Source organism: Loxodonta africana, chromosome 12, assembly GCF_030014295.1.
Source record: "Loxodonta africana isolate mLoxAfr1 chromosome 12, mLoxAfr1.hap2, whole genome shotgun sequence".
NCBI lineage: Eukaryota > Metazoa > Chordata > Mammalia > Proboscidea > Elephantidae > Loxodonta > Loxodonta africana.
Genome location: NC_087353.1, coordinates 54,971,181 through 54,992,694, shown reverse-complemented (window position 1 = coordinate 54,992,694; position 21,514 = coordinate 54,971,181). Strand labels below are relative to the sequence as shown.

Sequence of the window (21,514 nt, the reverse complement as noted above, 5' to 3'; positions counted from 1 at the left end):
TGGGAAGGCCAGGCCAGGGCAGCCAGGTCCCCGCCGCAAGGGTTGCAGCAGACAGCCAGCAGCGCATAGGTGGAGTGAGTGCCGAGGAGAGTGGCCAGCTGACCACCCTGCCCTCTCCGGCCCAGCATGCTCAGTCCTTCTAGCCGCATGTGTGTCAGGGGAGGGACAACATCGCCAGCCTGGCAATCCAAGGGCAGGACCAGGGAGGACAGGAACCCAGGTGCCAGACGTGGGCCTGGGCAGCACTACTGTGCTCGGCACCTAAGTGCACACTCTACCTGGAAGCCATCCGCCACTGGTTCCGGCTCTGGCTCGAGCGTTGAGGGGATGCTGATGAAAGGATCACTTGCACCCTAGAAAAATGCCAGGAGTGCCAGTGAGCAGCCTGCATTGCGAGCTCTGGAGGAAAGCACAGTGTTGCCACCTGGCCTCCCGACAGCACAGGCACTGTGAATGGATCACAACAGGCTCGACACACCACAAAGTGCTTCGGGGGGGGGGCGGGAGGGGAGGGCAGAGGAGGGCCAGCCAAGTCCCCATGCTGAACAGCATTTGTCGACCCAGAGAGTCAACCCCAGTCCTGGCCAGACATCGCCCTTATCATTGTCCAGCTGGGCTCCTGGGAATCCTGCCCTCCTTGAGTGAGTCTGGAAGACTGGGCAGGACACAGCCAAGCCCGTCCAGACCATTCTCTCCCAAATGGAAGAGAGGCCTCGGGGTGGCTGAGCAGGTGGCCACTGCTGTTGGCCAATGTGATTAAAGTTACTCCCCAGGCCTGGTGGACAGATCACCAGGCTTGCCAAGTTCTGGCTGCTCCAGAGCCACAGTACAAGCCTGCCCTACCCCCGGTCATTCGGGGCCACTGAGCACCCCCTTGCTGTGATCGGCTGTGCACGCTCCAGCCCCAGCTCCTGGCCTCTTCCTGTCCCACTGAAACCACTCCAGAGCACTTTAGCCCACTGGGCACCCCTAGAAAGGCAGAAGCTGGGACCCCACACAACCTCAGCATGAGGTCTCAGCTTCCAACCCCTGGAGGGTGACTTCCCACCCTGGGGGCTGGCGGTAACTAGATACACGTACGCCCACAGCAGAGATGGGGTGTCCATTCTGGCGGGTTCTGGTGGTGCCCTGGCCAGCAACGACTGCAGTCACACTGTCTGAGGACAGCGGAGAGATGCCAGACAAGCCCTCGGGGTCCAAAACGGGAAGGGGGCTCCCAGGAATGATGCCGGCACTCTTAGCAGCCAAGTCAATGGCACCTGGCAACAGAAATGATACTTCACGTCTTTGTTCTACAGATATCCCATAAAGTTTCCCAGGAGGGCCATGGAACGGCCTCACGCCTCATTTCAATGCAAAGGCCAATGGATCTGATGTTGTCTTAGAAGGGAAATGAGACACTATGGTTTGAATAAGAAAAAGCTTAAAAATCTTACAAACAGATGTCACTCAGAAACCCCATGCAGTGGCAGCCACCATACCCAGTTACCAAAACTTACTGGCCAAGTGACTGGTGGCCTGGGATGGAAGGACCTTGGGCACAATTGGCCGAGACAGAGCTGCTTTGGTCAGAGAAGACTGGATCGGCCGGAAGGAACCTCTCCCTGTAAGGGCAAGAACAAGAACACACATTGGCCCTCTGCCCACCCACACCCTCCCACACAGCCACAATAAGGACAAGGAAGTGAAGCAGAACCAAAAGCCTTCAAACATTCCAAACACTTGCTAACTTAGACAGTCAGAGCGCCACCACGCCCCTGAAGTACTGAAAGGTTGTGGTTACTATTCTTGTCCCCATGATGAGTACCCAGCACCACCAGGAGTTGAGCACCAGGGCTGAGTGACAGGCCCCTGAGGGGAGGCGGAGCATTGGACCCTGGACCAGTATTCTGCTCCTGCAAGCTGGCTTTATCTCTTTATTGTACAAGAGCAAAAGCAACCAGCAGCTGTGTGAGTCTTGCAGTATGTAAATGTGAACGATGAAAATCAAGACCAGTAAGAAAGATAAGTCAAGTAGTATGTGTGTCACAAGGATCCTTACTGCAGACAATTTGGCACAAACAGCTGGGGCCCCCACTGAACGCAGGGGCTTATCAAAGTGTGATCCGCGCACTCTAGGAACACAGCTAATCCGTAACGCACAGATGCTACAGCACAGGCAGATGCTCCACTACACTGAGTCTAGCAGAGCATCCAAACAGGGCCGTCGCAGGCAATACTAAAAGCAAGCATCAGCCTCAGAGGTTCGCGGATGTCCAGCTGGCCCAGCACACACAGTATGTGCCAGAGTGAACAAAGTGATGCTTGAAGCATCCCTCAGAGAGTCACAGAGAGAAATGGCCACTAGTCCCCAAAGACGAGGCCACACACAGGCTAGGGCGACTAAAAAGCTGCCTGGGGGAAGCCCCAGTCTTTACCGGCGATGGAGGAATTGGACAGGATGGAAAAGGAGCAGACATTGTGGGCCTGGCTCTCAGACGGTCGAGGCAGCAGTGTTCTCTGTGAAGAAAAGGCACGAAGAACCATGGGGTTAAATGGCCTCACTGACAGTGTCAATCAGGAAACTGGCACTGGGCTAGAAAGGGACACTCTGAAGATGAGGGGCCGATATAAGTGGGGGAGGGCTCTTTGTTGGGGCCGAGGACACAGTATGCCTGGGGCACTCTGAAGACAGCTGTGCCCTGTGGACCCCAGGCCCTCTCTGGAAAGACCCAGGGAGCTTAACTGGAGGAATGTCAGGAAGACATCTGTAACCCAGGACGTTCTTCTGGATTTGGATGGGATACCACCGGCTACACGAATCTATCTATAATCATTGGATAGGGTTGTTTCTAAGTCACCCCTATTACAGGCTGAAGAGAACAAAGCTACCACTTTTAACACGGAGGGGCTAGAGAGCACTGAGAAGCCCTGCCCCACTAAGAAGGTCACCCCAACTTCCCACTCAGAGGTCCCCGTGTCCACTCCTCTCTACTCAGTTCCCAGCTCCTGTGCATGAATAACTGAGTTCCAATGTGCTCAGGGCATCTGCTGACTGATGACTGTGACCATCTAAGAGGAAATGATGCCAACCACTAAAATGGTTTGCAGTCAAAACACAACGCTCACAAGAGGCACCTGTCGACCAGAACGTGTTCCAGGTGGCACTGTGGCCTCCGGGCAGTACCACTGCTGCTCTGCTAATGCAGTAAACATGCGGGCTCACGGGACGTCTCTCGCCCATTAGAGGTGCCCGCAGTGCTGACAGAGGCTGGAGAGGAGGAGCTCCTGCCCATGTGACAGGAGGAATGCCAGGTCCACCCAAGTACCAAGACAGGAGGTGAGCTGCTATTAACAACACAAGGAACCACGGAAGTTCTGTGCTGGCTTCACTCCAAAACCTAAGACAGGGCCCAACACACTTTTTCGGTAAACAGCCAGGTGGAAAATATTGGAGGCTCTGTGGGCCATATCATCTCTGCTACAGCTACTCAACTCTGCCCTTGTAGTGTAAAAGCAGCCATCAAAAATATTGTAATGAATAAGTGTGACTCTGTTCCAGTAGACTTTATTTACAAAACCAGTAAGTGGAAAAGATGCATATTGTATGATCACACTTACACAAAATATCCGTAACAGGCAAATCCAGAGACAGAAAGATTTGTGCTTGCCAGGGATTGGGGGGTGGGGGCAGGGGAGTGACTGCTAAGGGATACAGGGTTTCTTTCTGGGTGACAGAAAATATTGTAAACTCAGACTATGATGATGGTTGTACAACTCTGTAAATATACTAAAAACTACTGAATTGTACATTTAAATGAGTGAACTAAAATTTATGGTATGTAAATTATACACCAGTAAAATTGTTTTAAAAAAAAGAAAGAAGTCAGTGGGCTGGGTTTGGCCCACGGGCTGCAGTTTGAGACTGGAGCAAGCGGCCACAGAGCTCACACTCAGCCAGACCAAATACATGAATGAATACCAAGTAAGTCTGAACAAAAACTGCCTCGCATTTAGAATGCATCTTCCTTCCTAAGACCTTTCATGGGATCTCTCATTTCTAAATAAACTAATCTCAAGAGAAGAAAAGATTTTCTAAGAGTCCAACCAAAGGAAGCCTGTGCATTCATGCAAAAAGAAACACGTTCACATGTTTCTAAGCCAACAGTTATTTTGGATGTCTAGCTTCACTTCCTTTACCTTCTTACCTCAAAATACACGTTTCCTTTCTCGTGCCTCCACTTCCCTGATTTCCCCTCTGGTTTAAATATGGCACCTATGGATCCCCCAGTGGTCAATATTATGAGCTCTCAAAAGGTCTGGCCTCTGGCCAACCCACATGCCTTGCTAACTGCTTCCAGTGATTAAAATATTTACAAATAGATGTTCTGAGAGTCCTCGAATATATCCAAACCAGGAACATTCTTGGGACTCGAATCCCCAGAACTTTCCATCTTTCTTTGCAAGCAGTTTTCAATGCTATGCACACGTTATCTTTATGTCCAGGTACAGACAGTTAAGTTCACTTCTATTACTTTATTTACCCTATTCCTAAAAAGAAAGGGGCAGGAATTTCGTCTGTTTCACACAATGAAAAACTGAGATCTAGAAGAAAACCAGTTTGGCCCATGTGGCTTGGCAAGGGAGGTGCCAGGAGAGGCCCGATGTGACCCTACACCGGCCTACCTGCCCAGCTTTCGCACCCGAGTAGGATTTTCTGACCTGGACCACCAGCGGCTTCCGATGGTGCCGGTTCCGCAGCTTCCGGGGCTTTGGCAGGAAGAAATCAGACTGCATCTGCAAAGGCAATGGCACCGCTCCTGAGGGGCTTTCCCATCGGCACAGCAGCCCAGCGCGCAGGGCGCAGGGGCCGGCACTCACGCTGACCGAGTTCAGGTGCTGGCGAAACGTCAGCTCGGCTTCCTTGCTGGGAGAGAAGAGCTTCCCGTGCCGGCTGTTGGGAGGCAGAGTCGTGGGGACGGCGAAAAGGCCCCCATCGGTGTCACTGCTTCCCATACTGGAGGGGCCAGCCACCAGGAGGGGCCTCGGGGGGTTCCTCAAACCTGGGAAAGAGAAGGGGCGTCGGCACCACTGCACATGCCCAGTTCTCTATGAGTGGAGCTCTTCTGAGAAGCAAACTGGAAACAGGAAGACTGGAGTCTCAGGAATTCTCCAGCAACTTACCCAGTCACCATGAAAGGACCTTCCTACATCTCAGTCCCACGAAATGATGCTTTCCTTGGAATCCAGACTTTCTGGAGCCATGGAGGCTGGATGAACCCCTGAAACTATCGCCCTGAGATAATCTTTAAACCTTAAACGAAAAATATCCCCTAAAGTCTTCTTAAAACCAAACAACAGTTTAGCTTAACTAGTAAAAAATGTCTGCCTTGAGCACTGTGCTCTTTTAAAATCTAACTATATGGGATCAAACTGATGACAGTAACTAGAAAGATTAGATAGGAACCCTAGGGGCAGTGAGTTTATGTCAATGGGGGAGGAACAACTTTTAAGAGGAGGGTGAGAATGGTTGCACGACTCAAAGGATGTAATCAATGTCACTGAATCGTACATCTAGAAACAGTTGAATTGGTGTATACTCTGCTGCATATATCCCCAAACACCAAAAGAAAAAATTTTAAAAAGATGCTTTTCTATCTCCCTTGCTTAAACATTGCTTTCCATTTGGAGCAGATCACAGGCTCTCTGAAAGGGCACAGGCCCTTCCCCACTTTGACGATCCTCAGTGGAAGGGCAGAGATACCATGAAAGACTTTTCACCACTAGGAGGACCTTCAAGACCCTCTAGTGTGGGCCAGGCATCAGCAAATGTTCTCTGTAAAGGGTCCAAGCATAAATGTTCTGGGCTTTGTGGGCCACACAGGCTCTGTGGCAACGACTCGCTCTGCAGTTGTAACACAGAAGCAGCCACAGACAATATGTAAAGAAATATGCCTGGCTGTGTGCCAATAAAGCTTTATTTACAAAAAGTAGGTGGTGGGCCAGATTGGGTCCACGGGTCATAGTTTGCTGATTCCTGGTCTAAATATTGAATTGTACAGTAAGCAGATCCAAAGACGAAAAGACAGACAGTATTTATTCAGGAAATGCTATGTTTGGGAAAGCCAGTTGCACCCTCAGAATCCATGGTAGGGACAGTTCCCCTTTCTTTACAGATCTGTGAGATGAAATTGATTCTGATGGAGCCCAGAGATAGGATCTTTTGAGTACTCATATGGAACTCTAGCGCCCCAGATTTGCTGGTCTACAGGCATCTTAAATTTAGAAACATGTACATAGGATCAAGAAAAAAAAAAAGCAACAACAAAACAGAGTGGGAGACTGAAAAAGACTACACACTCTACCAGCCACCTGCCTAGCAATTAGCACACCTTTATCCACGATGAAAATGATTCAGAGGCTACCACTGCTCCCTTCGTCATCCGCACAGAAGAAAAGAACCAAAGTGAAGTGAAGGACAAATAAACCAAAGCAGGCAGCAATGACCTTAACACCGCGATGGCCTACATTTTCTGACTGTGCACTGGAAAGTACTCTTTCTTTCCAAGACTCATGTTAACCTGCTGGAAATACTTTCATTGAAGGCTTCTTTATTCAATATTTTAGATATAGAGAAAATCAGATTCAGAAAGACCCAACCCCTTCTGGGGGCTTGAAGCCACCAATACAGGAATTAAGAAAGGTTTCTGCTGACCGCACGAAGCAGAGTCCCCAAAGTCATCAGACTGGCCACAGCTACCCTGTGCCCATTCCTCTCCCGCTGGCCCGTGTCCAGTGCCTGCCCTCCTCTGGACCAAAGCCCTCCGATGGGCCCCCTTCTCTTTCCCTACAGGGAACAGTGCCTCTTGTTCCTTGATCCCATCCGTGAGAGCAGCCTGACACTCAGCAAGACCTGGAGGATGGCACTGGGGGCCAGGTGGGCGACCAAGCCTCACCTGAGGGGCAGGATGCAGTGTTTGGAGAGAAGGCCTTGCTGCTGCGGAGGGTCGCCTGGTTCCGAGTGCAACGGGGACTCCGTGAGCTGACTGCCACCACCTTCCCGGAGGGAGTCAATGACTGCTCCTCCTGGGCAGGCTTCACAGAGACTGTGGAGGCGGTGTTCGCTTCCGGAGTCTGGGACAGAGACAGTGGAAATGTCTGGCCTCAGCATGCACCCAGGGGTTGCAGGCACAGGCCACCCTTGAGAGTTTAGAGCCGTGAAGGGTGCAGAAAGGTCACGTGCCCATGGGGCAAGACCCACCCAGCCTCGGGATCCTCCAAGGTCACCCGGAAGGCACCCATTTTAAAAACCACTCATCAGGTAAATCACCAGAAAAAAGCACGTTCTCCTCATGCAAATGTTGCTGTATTTGTGGCTGCATGGATAAGCAGTCCTACCACCCAGCGAACAGAGAGAGCGTGGTGGGGCACATGGTGGGGGCTGAGCCTCACGCTGGGGACTGCTCAACGGAGGTGATAGCCACTGGCTGCTCCAAGAAGCCACTAAACAGTGGCCACAGTGGCTGGGAGCTGCCTCTGCTGCTGAGTCACCAAGGAAACCTGGATTTAATTTCTAGGATGAAACATACTCACAGCCCAAGAGCCCTTTGCTGAGGCAAACCCCCAGACTCATGGGGTCTTGTAGGCCCATGAACAAAGCCTCCACCTCCACATGTGGCACCAGGCCCCCACTGCTTGCCTCAGGACACCCCTCCTGTGACCCTCTTTCTTCACCCTGGTGGTATCGCTGTCCCCAGGGAAGTCAGCCAGACACCTGGATATCCTCTCCTCCTCTTCGGTGCTCCCCGACACCCCCTCCCTGCAGAAGCAACTACCCTACTCATGCAGGCTTTCCAGGCTGCATTCCCAACCCCCGACAGGACCCCAGCTGGCTCCACTTTTTCTTCCACGGGCCCCTCTGCCCCCATTTTCCTTCCTAAATGGACTCTGCTAAGCACATCCACCTGCCTCCAGCCTCCCCCAGCCTTCCCTCCAGGAGACAACAGAGGACCAGGGGTCCACACCATGCCCCTGCAAGGCCCCCAATCTCACTGGGGCCTCCAGCCAGTGACTTTCAGGCTTGAGTGCACACCAGAACCTCCAATGGCTTTTTAGCTCCTCTATGACCTCAATGAACACCATCTGCAAGGCAGCCAGAATAGTGGTTCAGAAATGTACACCTCACCGTCCCTCCTTCACACTGAATCCCTGCTGTAGCTCCCTCCACCCCTAGACAGGGCCTGAATCCCTGACACAGCTCCCTTTGCCCCCACACAGAGCCAGAATCCCTGTCACAGCTCCCTATACCCTCATACAGAGCCCATCCCAACCATGGCTCCCTCTGACCTCAGACAGAGCCAGAATCCCAGCTGGAGCACCCTGCACCCCCAGACGGAGCCTGAATCTCCATCATGGCACCCTCCACCCTCAGACATAGCCTGAATCCCAGCCACAGCCCCCTCTGCCCCCAGACAGAGCCCTAATTCCTGCTGCAGCTCCCTACACCCCCAGTCAGGGCAGAATCCCTGTCACAGCATGCTCTGCTCTCAGACAGAGCCTAACTCCTGGCTGTGGCTTCTGAGACCCACCTGGCTGGGACCTGCCAACCAGCCCCGTTCTGTTACTGTCATCCCCAACCTGCTTGTTCGGTGCTTCCTAGAACCCCTGAGGCATAACACGGGCTTAATACATGCCCCCAGCGTGGGCCCATTACACAGGTACCTGGCAGGGAACTGAAGCCCTTAAAAGGATTACACAGACTACTGCTCGTAGGGATGGAAGTGGTCTACAAAAAACCCAAGGCAGCCCTCTGGTCACCTGGGGACCTGTGCCTCCTCTTCCCTGTGGATCCTGTGGGAACCCTGGCCGCTGGCCAAAGAACATTCTCTTTGAACTCCAACTCACGCAGCAGGGCAGGCAGAACCTAGCCCTGCAGCCCTTGCTGTCGGTCTTGGCAGTGCAGTGAGAGCGGGGGGCCTGGGCTGGTTTCCCCAGGGTGCTGACGGGCCCCCACTCACCAGCTTGGGGTTGACCTCAGTGGCAATTAGCTTCAGGAGGCAGCTGAGGAGGCGCTGCTTGTGCAGGGTGGCGGGCGCAGTGGCACAGGGAGTGGGGCCCTGCACAGCCAGCCAGTCGTACTCCAGCTGCAGCTTGTTGGGCTTGCCCAGCATGAGGTACACCTCAGCCAGAGTGAGGCTTTCTGATGTCTGCAGGTTCCAGCCCTCCTCGCGCACCTGCTGGGCCAGCCGACTGGCAGGCTGTCCCTGAGGCGGTGCAGCGTCGGGGGTACTCCCCTTCTCTGGTGGCTCTTCTGCAGGTGACTCGGCCAGATCTTTTGTGCTGCCATCGGGCTGTGGCCCAGGGCCCTGGCTGGGCTGAGCCTCTGGCTGGGGTGGGACACGGATGGGGGACAGGCCCCAAGCCTGGTCAACAGCCTGTGCAGCGCTGGGGGCCGGGGCCTCAGGTGAGGTGCAGCCCCTAGGGGAAGAGCGCTTGCCCCCAGCCCGTGAGTCCGCACAGCAGCACCTGTTGGGGATGATGAGGTCCTGGCAGGACTTCATGTAGCGGGGGAAGGGGTCAAGCAAGGACAACTCCTCATCCAGGTCCAGAAGCTGGCCACAGGCACATGGCTCAGGAAGCGCAGGGCCCTGGGCATGAGTGAGGCCGTCCATGGGGCCTCCTGCGGTGTCCGAGAGCCCAGCAGAGAGCCTGTCAGGGGCATCAGGGCTGCTCAGGCTTAGGGTGGTCCCCTCCCCAGAGCCGCTCTCAGGGGAGCTCTCCTCGGGGCTCTGTGAGGCGTCAGGGGGTGCGGGGGGCCGCCCGCCAGCCTTGCCCTCAGCTGCACCCCGGGGACACTTGAGCTGGCCCCTGGCTGTGCCCTGGCCACTCTGGATGCCCAGGATCTGGGCGGGCGGCAGTGCATGGGTGTCCCGGGTGCCCTGCTTGCACCGGCCGCTCTCCTGCCAGTGCACCGTGCAGAAGGCCCTGGAGTGCACCACCCGTGCCACACCCGGGAGGGGTGTCACTGTGCAGCTCTCGCCCGGGAACAGGTGCAGTGTCACCCTCTCCTGGGCCAGCAGATGCCCAGCCGCATCAGCACAGGGTTCCTGCAGCTGCCGCTCCTCCAGAGTCTTGCGCTGTGCACACTGTCAAGGACTGCACCACCATGCTTGGCCCATCTGCCCTGGCCTCAGAGCTTGCCTGCCGCCTCGCCCACTGGGCATCCCCGGCCAGTGGCTAGCGCTGTGCCGCGGGGAAGCTTGAGACATGGCTCGGGCCACGCCCTCTGACCACAAGCAGTGACCCAGCATTGTCCTCAAGAAACTCACCCTGACACCCACCCATCCCACCTCCCAGGGATCTGGCTCACCTGGAGTCAGGTGCATTCACCTGCTCAGCATGCCAGGGGAAGGCTGGCTACCTGCAAGTGTGTTCTGGAGCTGCAAGGAGGGCAGACGGAGCTCATTACCCGAAGCCCACAAGAATGAGGGCCCTACACCTCAATCCTACACCATATACCAGTGTGGCTGCTGCAGCCCACGGCCCCACCAGCACCAGGCACTTCGTGGAGCCAGAGGCTGGCTCCATCAGGAAAGGATACGATGCGCACTTCATGGAGTGCCCACTTCTGCTTCAAGAATTCGATGAGGCTGGAGAGCTTGCGATGCAGCTCCACAATCATCCTGCAGGAAGAGAACAGAGGAGAGGACAGCATGGTCGGTACAATAGGAGGGGACCCCCTCAAGGAGCCCATGGCAGCTTCCGCAAGAGCGAATGGGCAGCTCGGACGTGGACGGGGAAACAACCCAGGAAGGGCCCAGGAGGGCCAGGGCCTGGGGCAGCCAGAACATCTGCTGGCTCTATGCTAAATGACCCTTTGTACCGAGACACCTGCAGACTCATGTGGAGCATGAGAGGCAACGGAGCACCCCTATGTGCCCTCCACCCAGGCACCCCGGGGAACATCTGGTCATACTACTGCCCACGCCCTTGGCCAGGCGGACCCGCCATCCATCCCACTAGTGCCATCTGGGGTCAAGGAGGGCAATCTGGCCAGAAAATAGAATGCATGAGAGGAAACCAGCCCGGTCCCCAGCCAAGCCTGTGCACAAATCAGATGCAAGTGGCCAGGAACGGGAAGGAGGCCCGTGAGGCCTCACGGGGGATGATGAGAGAAAGTCTGTAGCCACTCAGCCCTCTAACCAGAACGTCCTTCCTGCTCGCATTTGGCCCAGAGACCCTCACCCAGGTGGGACCGCAGCTTGGGATTTCCAGGCCCCACAGTGTGAGGAGAGCAGGCACCGTGCAGCCGCACACTCCACTTCATCTGGCACGTCAGTGGGCTCCTCAGGGGTTCCCATACCCCCAGGTCCCACACCCCACTTCATCTGATGCAGAGCATGCAGAGGACACATCAGCAGGCTCCTCAGGGGTCCCCATGCCCCCATGTCCCCCCACATGCCACGGCCATCACCTGAGCCGTGGATTCTGGGCAAGGCTCTGGACTCGGGCCCAGGCGTGGTTGTTGCGTGGCTGTAGCTCCACTGGTACCTTCAAGGGCAGGCGCACGGGTTTCTGGTCCTCCTCGTCACTCAAGCCTGGGCGGGCAGAAGGACAGTGAGCACCAGCGTGGACCAGAGCCTCCCCGCCGGAGCAGGCCAAGTGAGGAGCCAGGAGAGCCTGGCCCTAGAGGAAAAGCCGCAACATGGTCGCCCATCACTAGTGAGGGCTGAAGCCACAAGAGTTGCGCCCTGACGTTCCGTCCATGCATCACTGGCCTCTGAGCCAAAGGTGATTTACAAGGAGCACACCGTTGTGACAGGAGCTGCCCCAACACAACCACTGAGGCAATCACTTCTCACTCAGCCTGCTCCTCACCACATGGATGAGGCAGAGCGCCCCCCCCACCCAGGGGCCACACCAGCCCAGCCATCCGACCTAAACTTACCATCGGGATCACAGAGCTTCTTCAGGGCTCGACACATGGGTGCCTTGATGCGCAGGTTCCTCCCTTTGTAGCGGACTGTGGTGGCCCTAGGGGAAGGGTGGCGAGGACACATCAGGCCCAGGGTGAGTGGCTGCCCTCTGCTGGGCACCGTGTGGAAGGTCAGCCTGGGCTGGTAGAGGGGAAGGACCATGAAACAGCGCCCAGCCTGGCCTCCAGAGCAACCACTCAGCCGCTCTGCTAGGTCCCCCGCACCACCCGCACAGAACACCCCAACCCTCCACGGTCTGTCCCGAGGCTACAGAAAGTAGAGGATGCATGTAAGAGGCATGGGGTGCAGTGACTCTGTGTCCCACAATTTTCCTGAGTGCCTGGCCCCCAGAGGGGACCCCTGTGTTTACACCCTGCCCTTCTGCCCTAGTCCCACCCTGGAAGTCCTGGCACTGCAGCTGCTCCCTTTTCTTGGCAAAGCCCTTCTCTGTCATCCCACCAACATGCGTGCCTCCTCTTCAGAGCCCCTTGTGAGAAAGTTGTAAGATGTCATCACATATGACAGATGCCCTCAACCAAATCAGTCAAACACCCAGGGGCGTGGGGAGTACGGGACACTCACATCCCACGAAGACTGGCCTGCGGATGCCAGAGTTTGCATTATTTCTGATTTTGGTAACACTGCATTTGTATGTTACTTGTGTAATTAAAAAAAAAATTATTCTAAAAACATGCTACCTGGAATTGAAGATCAAATCATTTCAAATGGAATGCATCCATCTATTCCCTCATCCATCCGTCCACCTATCCACCTACTACCCACACACTTATCTACCCTCCACCCACTTATCTATCCATCCACCCACCCACCCATAATCCATCCTCCATCCACTCATCTATCCATTCATTCATCTATCCACCCATAATTCATCCTCCACTTACTCATTTATCCATCCATCTGTTCATCCATCCACTCATCTATCCATCTGTCCATCTATCCTCCCATCCATCCATTCATCCATCCATCTGTCCATGTATTCATCTATCCAACCATCTGTCCACCTATCCATCCATCTATCCATCTACTACCCACCCACCCATCTATCCTCCATCCACTCATCTATCCATCCGTCCACCATCCATCCACTCATCTATCCATCTATCCACCATCCATCCACCTCTCCTTTCACTCATCTATCCATCCATCCACCTATCCATTCGCTCATCTGTCCGTCTGTCCACCCATCCAAGCATTGACTGAGCTCCTTCTGTGCTGGGAATCAAGCACAGAACACCAAGGAGCAGAGTTGAAATTTCAAAATCCTGGCCAAAGAGGCAAAAAGAGCCCCAGGAAGAACACTTCCACTCTACCCTTTTCTGTCAGGAAGAGGAATTCAGAGAGGACGAGAGTCCACACAAAACAAGTACAGTCCCACGTTCTGTTGGACAAAGTTCTTGAATCTGAACTGCAACCCAGGTGGAGTGTATAGATGACAAGTGCTGCAGCAGCTATAGTAATGATACTGGAGCAGGGCTGCAGAGGAACCCAGAGGAAGATTTAAAGGAGCAACAATTGAGCACGGAGTGGGTTCTTAAACGATTTCCTGCACTAGGCTGCTCTGCAAACAGACTAACTTCTCTGCTCATCATTGTTGTTCTGTCTACACCAAAACACACAGAAGCAAGACTTAGAGAGTGAAGGAGCTGTGTCATGCAGCACCTGCATCTGAGACAATCATTTTCCGTTAAACTGCTATTTTGTGACTTCCTCTGTTTTTTTTTAAGTGAAACTGTGCAGACTTTTTTTTTTTTTTAATTACCAGGTAACCATTCTGGGATTACAATCACTCTCTTTTTCTCTCAGACAGTTCTGTGGCCAGCCCAAAACTGGAGCACTGTACGACAACATAAAGAGCCACGTTCAAGCTCAAAGGCGAGAGGGACTCTCAGGCCTGGTCACGGTCCTGGAAAGTGGTCTGCCTTCCCCACCCTCATGCCGCCCCAGAGCTGAGAGACTAGGAGATGGCTGAGGAGACAAGAGGACTTCCCCAGCAGCACGAAGCCCAGTGGGGACTGTTTGTAGAAGACCACCACTCGACGTTTGCTCAACTGGGACACCACACACAGGGCTCTCTCTGGCTCCTCAACTGAGCGTCACTGACAAAACAGACAGCAGAGTCATTCTCCTCCATGCACACAGCTTAGCTTTCTTCTCTGTTGCACAAATTTACTTCCTCCTCTGCAAAGCTGCTTAATCCACCTAACAAAACAGTTAAATGGGGAAAAGACAGTCTTTTAAACAAATGGTGCTGACATAACTGGATATCCATCTGCAAAAAAATGAAACAAGACCCATACCTCACTCCATGCACAAAAACTAACTCAAAATGGATCAAAGACCTAAATATAAAACGATAAACATCATGGAAGAAAAAATAGGGACAATGTTAGGAGCCCAAATACATGGCATAAACAGTATACAAAACATTATAAAGAATGTAGAAGAAAAACTAGATAACTGGGAGCTCCTAAAAATCAAATTAAACACCTATGCTCATCCAAAGACTTCACCAAAAGAGTAAAAAGACTACCTACAGACTGGGAAAAAGTTTTTTAGCTGTGACATTTCTGATCAGCGCCTGATCTCTAAAATCTACATGATACTGCAAAGACTCAACTGCAAAAAGACAAATAACCCAATTAAAAAATGGGCAAAAGAGATGAATAGACACTTCACTAAAGACACTCAGGTAACTAACAGATAGATGAGGAAATGTTCATGATCATCAGCCATTAGAGAAATACAGATCAAAACTACAATGAGATTTCATCTCACTCCAACAAGACTGGCATTAATCCAAAACACACAAAACAATAAATGTTGGAGAGGCTGTGGAGAGATTGGAACACTTATACACTGCTAATGGGAATGTAAAATGGTACAACCACTTTGGAAATCGATTTGGCGCTTCCTTAAAAAGCTAGAAATAGAACTATCATATGATCCAGCAATCCCACTCCCTGGAATATATCCTAGAGAAATAAGAGCCTTTACACGAACAGATATATGCACACCCATGTTTATTGCAGCACTGTTTACAATAGCAAAAACATGGAAGCAACCAAGGTGGCCACCAACGGATGAATGGATAAATAAATTATGGTATATTCACACAATGGAATACTACGCATCGATAAAGAGCAGTGAGGAATCCGTGAAACATTTCATAACATGGAGGAACCTGGAAGGCATTATGCTGAGTGAAATTAGTCAGTTGCAAAAGGACAAATATTATATACGACCACTATTATAAGAACTTGAGAAATAGTTTAAACTGAGAAGAAAACATTCTTTTGTGGTTACAAGAGGGGGGAGGGAGGGTGGAAGAGAGGCATTCACTAATTAGATGGTAGATAAGAACTACTTTAGGTGAAGGGAAAGACAGCACACAACACAGGGGAGGACAGCACAACTGGACTAAACCAAAAGCAAAGAAGTTTCCTGAATAAACTGAATGCTTCGAAGGCCAGCGTAGCAGTGGCAGGGGTCTGGGGACCATGGTTTCAGGGGACATCTAAGTCAATCAGCATAATAAAATGTATTAAGAAAACATTCTGCATCCCACTTTGAAGAGCGGCGTCTGGGGTCTTAAATGCTAGCAAGCAGCCATCTAAGATGCATCAATTGGTCTCAACCCACCTGGATCAAAGGAGAATGAAGAACACCAAGGACACAAGGTGATTACAAGCCCAAGAGACAGAAAGGGCCACATCAACCAGAGACTACATCATCCTGAGACCAGAAGAACTAGATGGCGCCCGGCTAAAACCGATGACTGTCCTGACAGGGAACACAACAGAGAACCCCTGAGGGAGCAGGAGAGCAGTGGGATGCAGATCCCAAATTCTCATAAGACCAGACTTAATGGTCTGAGACTAGAAGAACCCCGGTGGTCAAGGCCCTCAGACCTTCTGTTGCCCCAGGACAGGAACCATTCCCAACGCCAACTCTTCAGACATGGATTGGACTGGACAATGGGTTGGAGAGGTATGCTGGTGAGGAGTGAACTTCTTGGAACACGTGGACACTTGAGACTATGTTGGCATCTCCTGCCTGGAGGGGAGATGAGAGGGTGGACGGGGTTAGAAGCTGGCAAAATGGACAGCAAAAGAGAGAGTGGAGGGAGAGAGCAGGCTGTCTCATTAGGGGGAGAGAAATTGGGAGCGTGTAACAAGGAGTACATGGGTTTTTGTGTGAGAGACTGACTTGATTTGTAAACTTTCACTTAAAGCACAATAAAAATTATATTAAAAAAAAAAAAATCAACTGGAAACCACCCAAACATCCTTCCACAGGGGAGCGGATTGATAGATTGGGGTACACGCATATCATGGGACCCCACTCTGCAATAAACAGGAATGAACCATAGACACCAGCAGCATGGTGGGCCACACACGCATTCCACTGAGAGGAAGAGGCCAAGGGCGAAGGCCACACACTGTCTGATCTCATTCACAGGACATTCTGCAAGAGGCAAGAGTACAGACAATGGAGACGAGCTTGGGGATTGCTGGGGCTGTGTGTGGGGAGGGGGTGACTACAAAGCATTGATGCGCCCGTTCTGTATCTGGCGGTTCTGTATCTAGACTACGGTGAAGGTTACACAACTCTACGCATTTGTTAAAAGTCAAAGAACTATAGGCGAAAAGTGAGTCTTACTGTATGTAAATTAAAATATTAACAAAAAATGGATATCTGTACACTCTTCCCACCCCCACCCCTAATCTATCCTCCAGTACAGATAAGGGGCTCCCCTGCTTTGAACTTTTCACCAGCTTCCTGTGACACTGCGAAGGCCATCCTGATCCCTAGTGTGCCCTGCAGAGCTGGGCCTGACCTGAGCCCCCATGTCCCTCCCCACCCCGCTGCCTCCTCCACCATGCTGACAATCACATCTAGCTCACATCCCAATTCCCACTACCGCCACGTCACAACTCCAAGTCCTAGGCTGGCCAGCCTCCCTCACCGCTACTTTCTACATGTTCTCAGTTATTTCTACACATCTGTTTTTCCAGATGGATGTCAGGGTCACTTTGTTGAGTTCCAGCAAACATAAAAGAGCAATGACAAAATGAAGCCAGAAGTCAAGATGGTCTCCCTCGAGCTGGGACTGGGGGTGGACGTGACTGGAGGCAGTAGGGGGCTCCAGGGAGGTGACTGTATTCTACTTCTGGATCTGGTGAGCATCCTGTGGACACACCTGGCACTGGGCACATAGGACATGTACGTTTTTTTTCCTGCTACATTTCAGTTCAAATACCACTGGGAGTCTAAGTGAAACCACACGTCTGCAGACTGATTTAGGGAGATGTAGCATCTTTCCAGTGCTCTGTCTTTCCATCCAGAAGCCTGGGACAGTTTTCTAACTATTAAAACTTCCTTGATGGATTTCAATCATTTTACTGTTTTTTTTTTCCTCCACATAGGCTCACCTGTGTTTTTTGCTATGTCTACCTTTCTTTGTGTTTTTCTGTAAAAGTAAATGAGATTTTAAAATTAATTTTAATAACAGATGATCTCATCATTAATATTTATATTTGTCCCTGTCATTGAAACCTAATTAGTTCTATCTTTCAATTGATTCTTTTCAATTTTCTAGACGGCCAATCATGTCATCGGCAACTAAACACTCTTTAGTATAACTGTATCTTTTCCTTCCTGCTATCTGTCATCTTTCTGCCTGCCCTGGACCACGATGGCCCCACTGCAGTCTTGGAGATCCTTAATAAGGGTTTTATTTTAGTGATTTTATTTTAAAAAAAAAAGATTTTTTTTTTTTTTTTAATTTAGGATAACTTTAGATTTATAGAAGAGTGACAAGACAGTTTGTAAAGACAGTTCCCATACTCCACCTGGCTTCCCTTGTTGACCTCTCACATCAGTGTGGCACTTGTCACAGTGGGTGAACCAACATGGACACACTATTATTAACTGGTGTCTGCACTTTATGCAGAATGACTAAGTTTTCCCTAATGTCCTTCTTCTGCCCCAGGACCCCACTTCACATCTAGTCATCATATCTACTAAGGCTCCTCGAGGCTAGGACAGTTTCTCAGACTTGCCTTGTTTTTCACAATTTTGACAGTTTTAGGGAGCACTGGGCAGGTATTTTATAGATAACTCTCAGCTGGGATTTGTCTGAAGTTTTTCTCATGATTAGACAGGTTTTTTTTTTTTTTTTTTTTTTTATGGGCTTTTGGAAGGAGCCTGGCGGTGCAAATGTTAAGTACTCAGCTGCTAACCAAAAGATTGGTGGTTCAAACCCACCCAACAGCTCTACGGGAGAAAGACCTGGCTAGCGATCTGCTCCCCGAAAGATTACCGTCTAGAAAACCCTGTGGAAAAGTTCTAGTCTGTCACATGGGGACGCTATGAGTCGGAATCAACATGATGGCACCAGAGAACAACAACATAGGTTTTGAAAGGAAGACCACAGAGGTGAAATGCCTCTATCATGTCCTATCAGAGTACCTGCTGTCACCGTGAATCATCACTGTTGACAATGACCTTGACCCCTGGCTGAGGTCGTGCCTGTCACTCGGAAGTTACTTTTCCCATTTTCCACACTGTGCTCTTTGGAGGGAGTTACCACGTGCAGTCCACACATAAGGAATGGGGAGTTACATATCCCCACCTGTAGGGTGAGCATCTATACACATCATTTGGAATTCTCCTGCTCAGAGATTTGTCTCTTCTCCCCATGCAATTATTCACTCATTCATTTATGTAAATATGGCCTCATAGATATTTATTGCATATTTTGGGTTAATTTTCAATACTACATTTTTTAATAAGGATTTAAAACAAACCTGTGGGTGCTTCTCTCGAATTTTTGCTTACTCAGGAGTATTCTAGCCTTCATCTTACCCAGGGGCTTTAAGGAGATAGCTTCTTGCTAAGGGAGTGAGATTTCTTAGCTCTGGTCTGAGTTTATCCACACTCTCGGGGTCCTGGCTCAGGCCCTGAGTTCTCCTGTGTCCCAGTCATTCTGGGACCACCCCTCCAGCCACTCCGAGGCCCCTTCCAAGGCCTTTCAGCGTGCAGCTTCCAGGCATCGTGCTCCCCCAGGAAACTGAAAACAAGTCCAGGAGAGAGTCTCTGCCCACACTCATGACAAGACAACCATCCCCACACCAGCCTGATCTCGCGAGAAAGCCAAGCAGACCTGATGCTGCACCCAGACTAGTCCCTGTGTCCCCTGAGCACAAAGCAGGGCACCTCCAACATCCTTCACCCAGGGACTTCTGGGGAAACTGGAAACCAAAGGTGAAGTGAGAGTGGCCCAGAGCTACCCCATGAGGAGTCTCGGCCCTCTCAGGGCGCTGCCCATGCCTGCTGGTAGGAAGACCACCCCAGCCACCTCTCCACCTTCTTGGGTGGAAAATAGAGGCTGCAATGGGTGAGTGGGTGGGGCGCAGTGGCTGTCTTCAACTCACCACCCACGGCCACACAGGCATCCCAGACAGAATGCCCCCTAGTGCAGAGACAGAAGGCTGAGGACGGTACCCGGGACTGCCTGGAGAGGAGGTCAGGGGGCAAAGAGGCTGTGGGCAGGTGATTGGGACCTGGGGAAGCTCAGGGCCTGGACACCTCAGTGGGGGTGTGGGAACCAACCAGTAGGAATACTAGAGTGAAGGGGGGGCTCCGAGGCTGATTCCTCAATGAGGCCAAAGGTGGACAACAGCCCACTGAGAAATTCGAGGACAGGCAGGCTGATGTCTACACAGGTCATATCTAGGAGCAGAAATGGACCAGTCTGCCAAGGCCCTAGAGGTTTCGTGCACCCAGGGAGACATCTGAGCCCTCAGGAATTATGGGTGTGTGAGGAGAACACAAAGTCGGGACCCACCTGCACCTCAGGATCCCCGAGCATCAGTGGGCTCAAGTGGGGTAGCAGGCAGAGGAGGCATGAAACGCCATCGGGAGAAGCACAGAAGGAACACCAGAAAACATGCAACAGGAAGGCACAACAGACAATTTTCTAGAAGCTATAGGAGGACTAGCACAGTGAAATGCACAAAGGTCAAAGTAAAGGAGAATGACAAAGAGAGAGCCCGGGGTTGTATCAAGCCTGCAGCGACAGCCAATAGAGCCTCAGACAGAAGAGCCTGAGGGGAGTGTGTACCTTCCTCCCCCAAGGATGGACAGGCCCCTGGTGAGGGCCAGCTGCTCCCCAGGCCTTTTATCAGGCAAGAACACCTAACCAGATGCTATCATCTTTCAACTTGGAGGAGTGCGACATCTACGGTCCCCTCAGAGAGCGGGGAAGAAAGCCGCACAATATTTCAAGCTCTGCACTTCAGGAGGCACTCTCCCAGTAACCCCGACTTACCCAGCCTGGATAAGCTCATTCAGCTTTGTTGCGTTCTTGTCATCCATGCCTTCAAGTGGAGAAAGAAACAGAAGTTAAGACCACGATGCGGTGAAGGGTAAAACTGTTAAAAGTCCCCAGACAATGATCTTCACCACAGAATCCAAATTCTTTCGCCCAAATATTCAAGGTCCCTGATGCTTACACGGCCCCTCCCCCAGAGTCAAAAGAAAGAACTGAACGTTCCAGAAAGTGGCCCCACTGTCCCCCCTCATGTCTGCGCACACAGCTCCACTCACCAGTGTCACCTACACATGATCCCCGCCTACTCAGGGCTCTCTCCCAGGCCCCTGCCCATCTATCCACCTCATCCAGAAGGCCTGCCTCCCTGCAGATGCCCCCCGCACCCTGTGCCCCCGTCACTGCAAGCTCCTCACCCCAATGTTGTGTTCACCTGCCATGATGAGACCACACATACAGGTTACCACACTTGGGCCACACACACAGACCAAAGACCAAAACAGAACCCGCTGCTGTCAAATCGACTCCAACTCATGGCGAGCCTGTATGTTACAGAACAGAACTGTGCTCTGTGGGGTTTTCTTGACTGTAACCTTAATGGAAGCAGATCTCCAGGCCTCTCTACCCTGGAGCCACTGGGTTGGCTTGAACCACCAATCTTTCATTTATTAGTCCAGCACAAACCGTTTTTACTATCCACGACTGGCACGTGTGGTGGTCGGCAGACACTGGCTCCTTCTCTGCTCTCTGTTCGCCCACGCCCCTCCTGGCCCACCGCCTACTCTGAGGTGAGGAGTCTAGAGAGGTGTGAGGTGGCTTTTTTACCAAAGCCACTCATTTAATCTCCAGAAGGGTCCTGTGGGGTGTGTGCCCTTACAACGTCCATGTGACAGAGAAGTTGAGGCCTGGAAAAGCCACATGGGTGCCTTGTTGTCTGTGGTCACCCAGGCAGAAGAGGGAGAACAAAGTGGCCTCGGCGTGGGCAAGCAGGAGGCTGTGACATCCCCTTAGGGGGCTTGTGCCAAAGCATTTAAAAGACATGGAATCATAAGGGACCCATCAGAGTAAATCTGAGGTGAAGGCAATTTAGAAAACACAGTCTCAGACCCTCCAAAGCATGAATAGTACGAAAGACAGGATGCAGGGGACTGTAGAGGCCACCACGACTACACGTGACAGGGTTCCGCCAGTGGGACCTGCCCTGAAC

General features: G+C 51.9%; 1 protein-coding gene across 9 annotated transcripts in view; it reads right to left on the bottom strand.

Moving 5' to 3' along the window:
• CRAMP1 (cramped chromatin regulator homolog 1) overlaps positions 1-21,514 on the bottom strand; it is a 47,683-nt gene that overhangs the window by 7,725 nt on the left and 18,444 nt on the right. For 3 of the 9 annotated variants that reach the window (XM_064295333.1, XM_064295340.1, XM_064295339.1), the window contains exons 6-16: positions 20,308-20,356; positions 11,927-12,012; positions 11,453-11,576; positions 10,580-10,661; positions 8,997-10,115; positions 6,936-7,113; positions 4,666-5,042; positions 2,418-2,499; positions 1,500-1,604; positions 1,081-1,259; positions 279-353 (exon numbers count right to left, since the gene is read on the bottom strand). In XM_064295333.1, the coding sequence (XP_064151403.1) occupies positions 279-353; positions 1,081-1,259; positions 1,500-1,604; positions 2,418-2,499; positions 4,666-5,042; positions 6,936-7,113; positions 8,997-10,115; positions 10,580-10,661; positions 11,453-11,576; positions 11,927-12,012; positions 20,308-20,356 (2,456 nt within the window). Of the gene's footprint in view, positions 1-278; positions 354-1,080; positions 1,260-1,499; positions 1,605-2,417; positions 2,500-4,665; positions 5,043-6,935; positions 7,114-8,996; positions 10,116-10,579; positions 10,662-11,452; positions 11,577-11,926; positions 12,013-15,883; positions 16,029-20,307; positions 20,357-21,514 lie in introns of all 9 variants that reach the window. The other 6 variants (XM_064295335.1, XM_064295337.1, XM_064295336.1 and 3 more) reach the window with 6 other exon arrangements.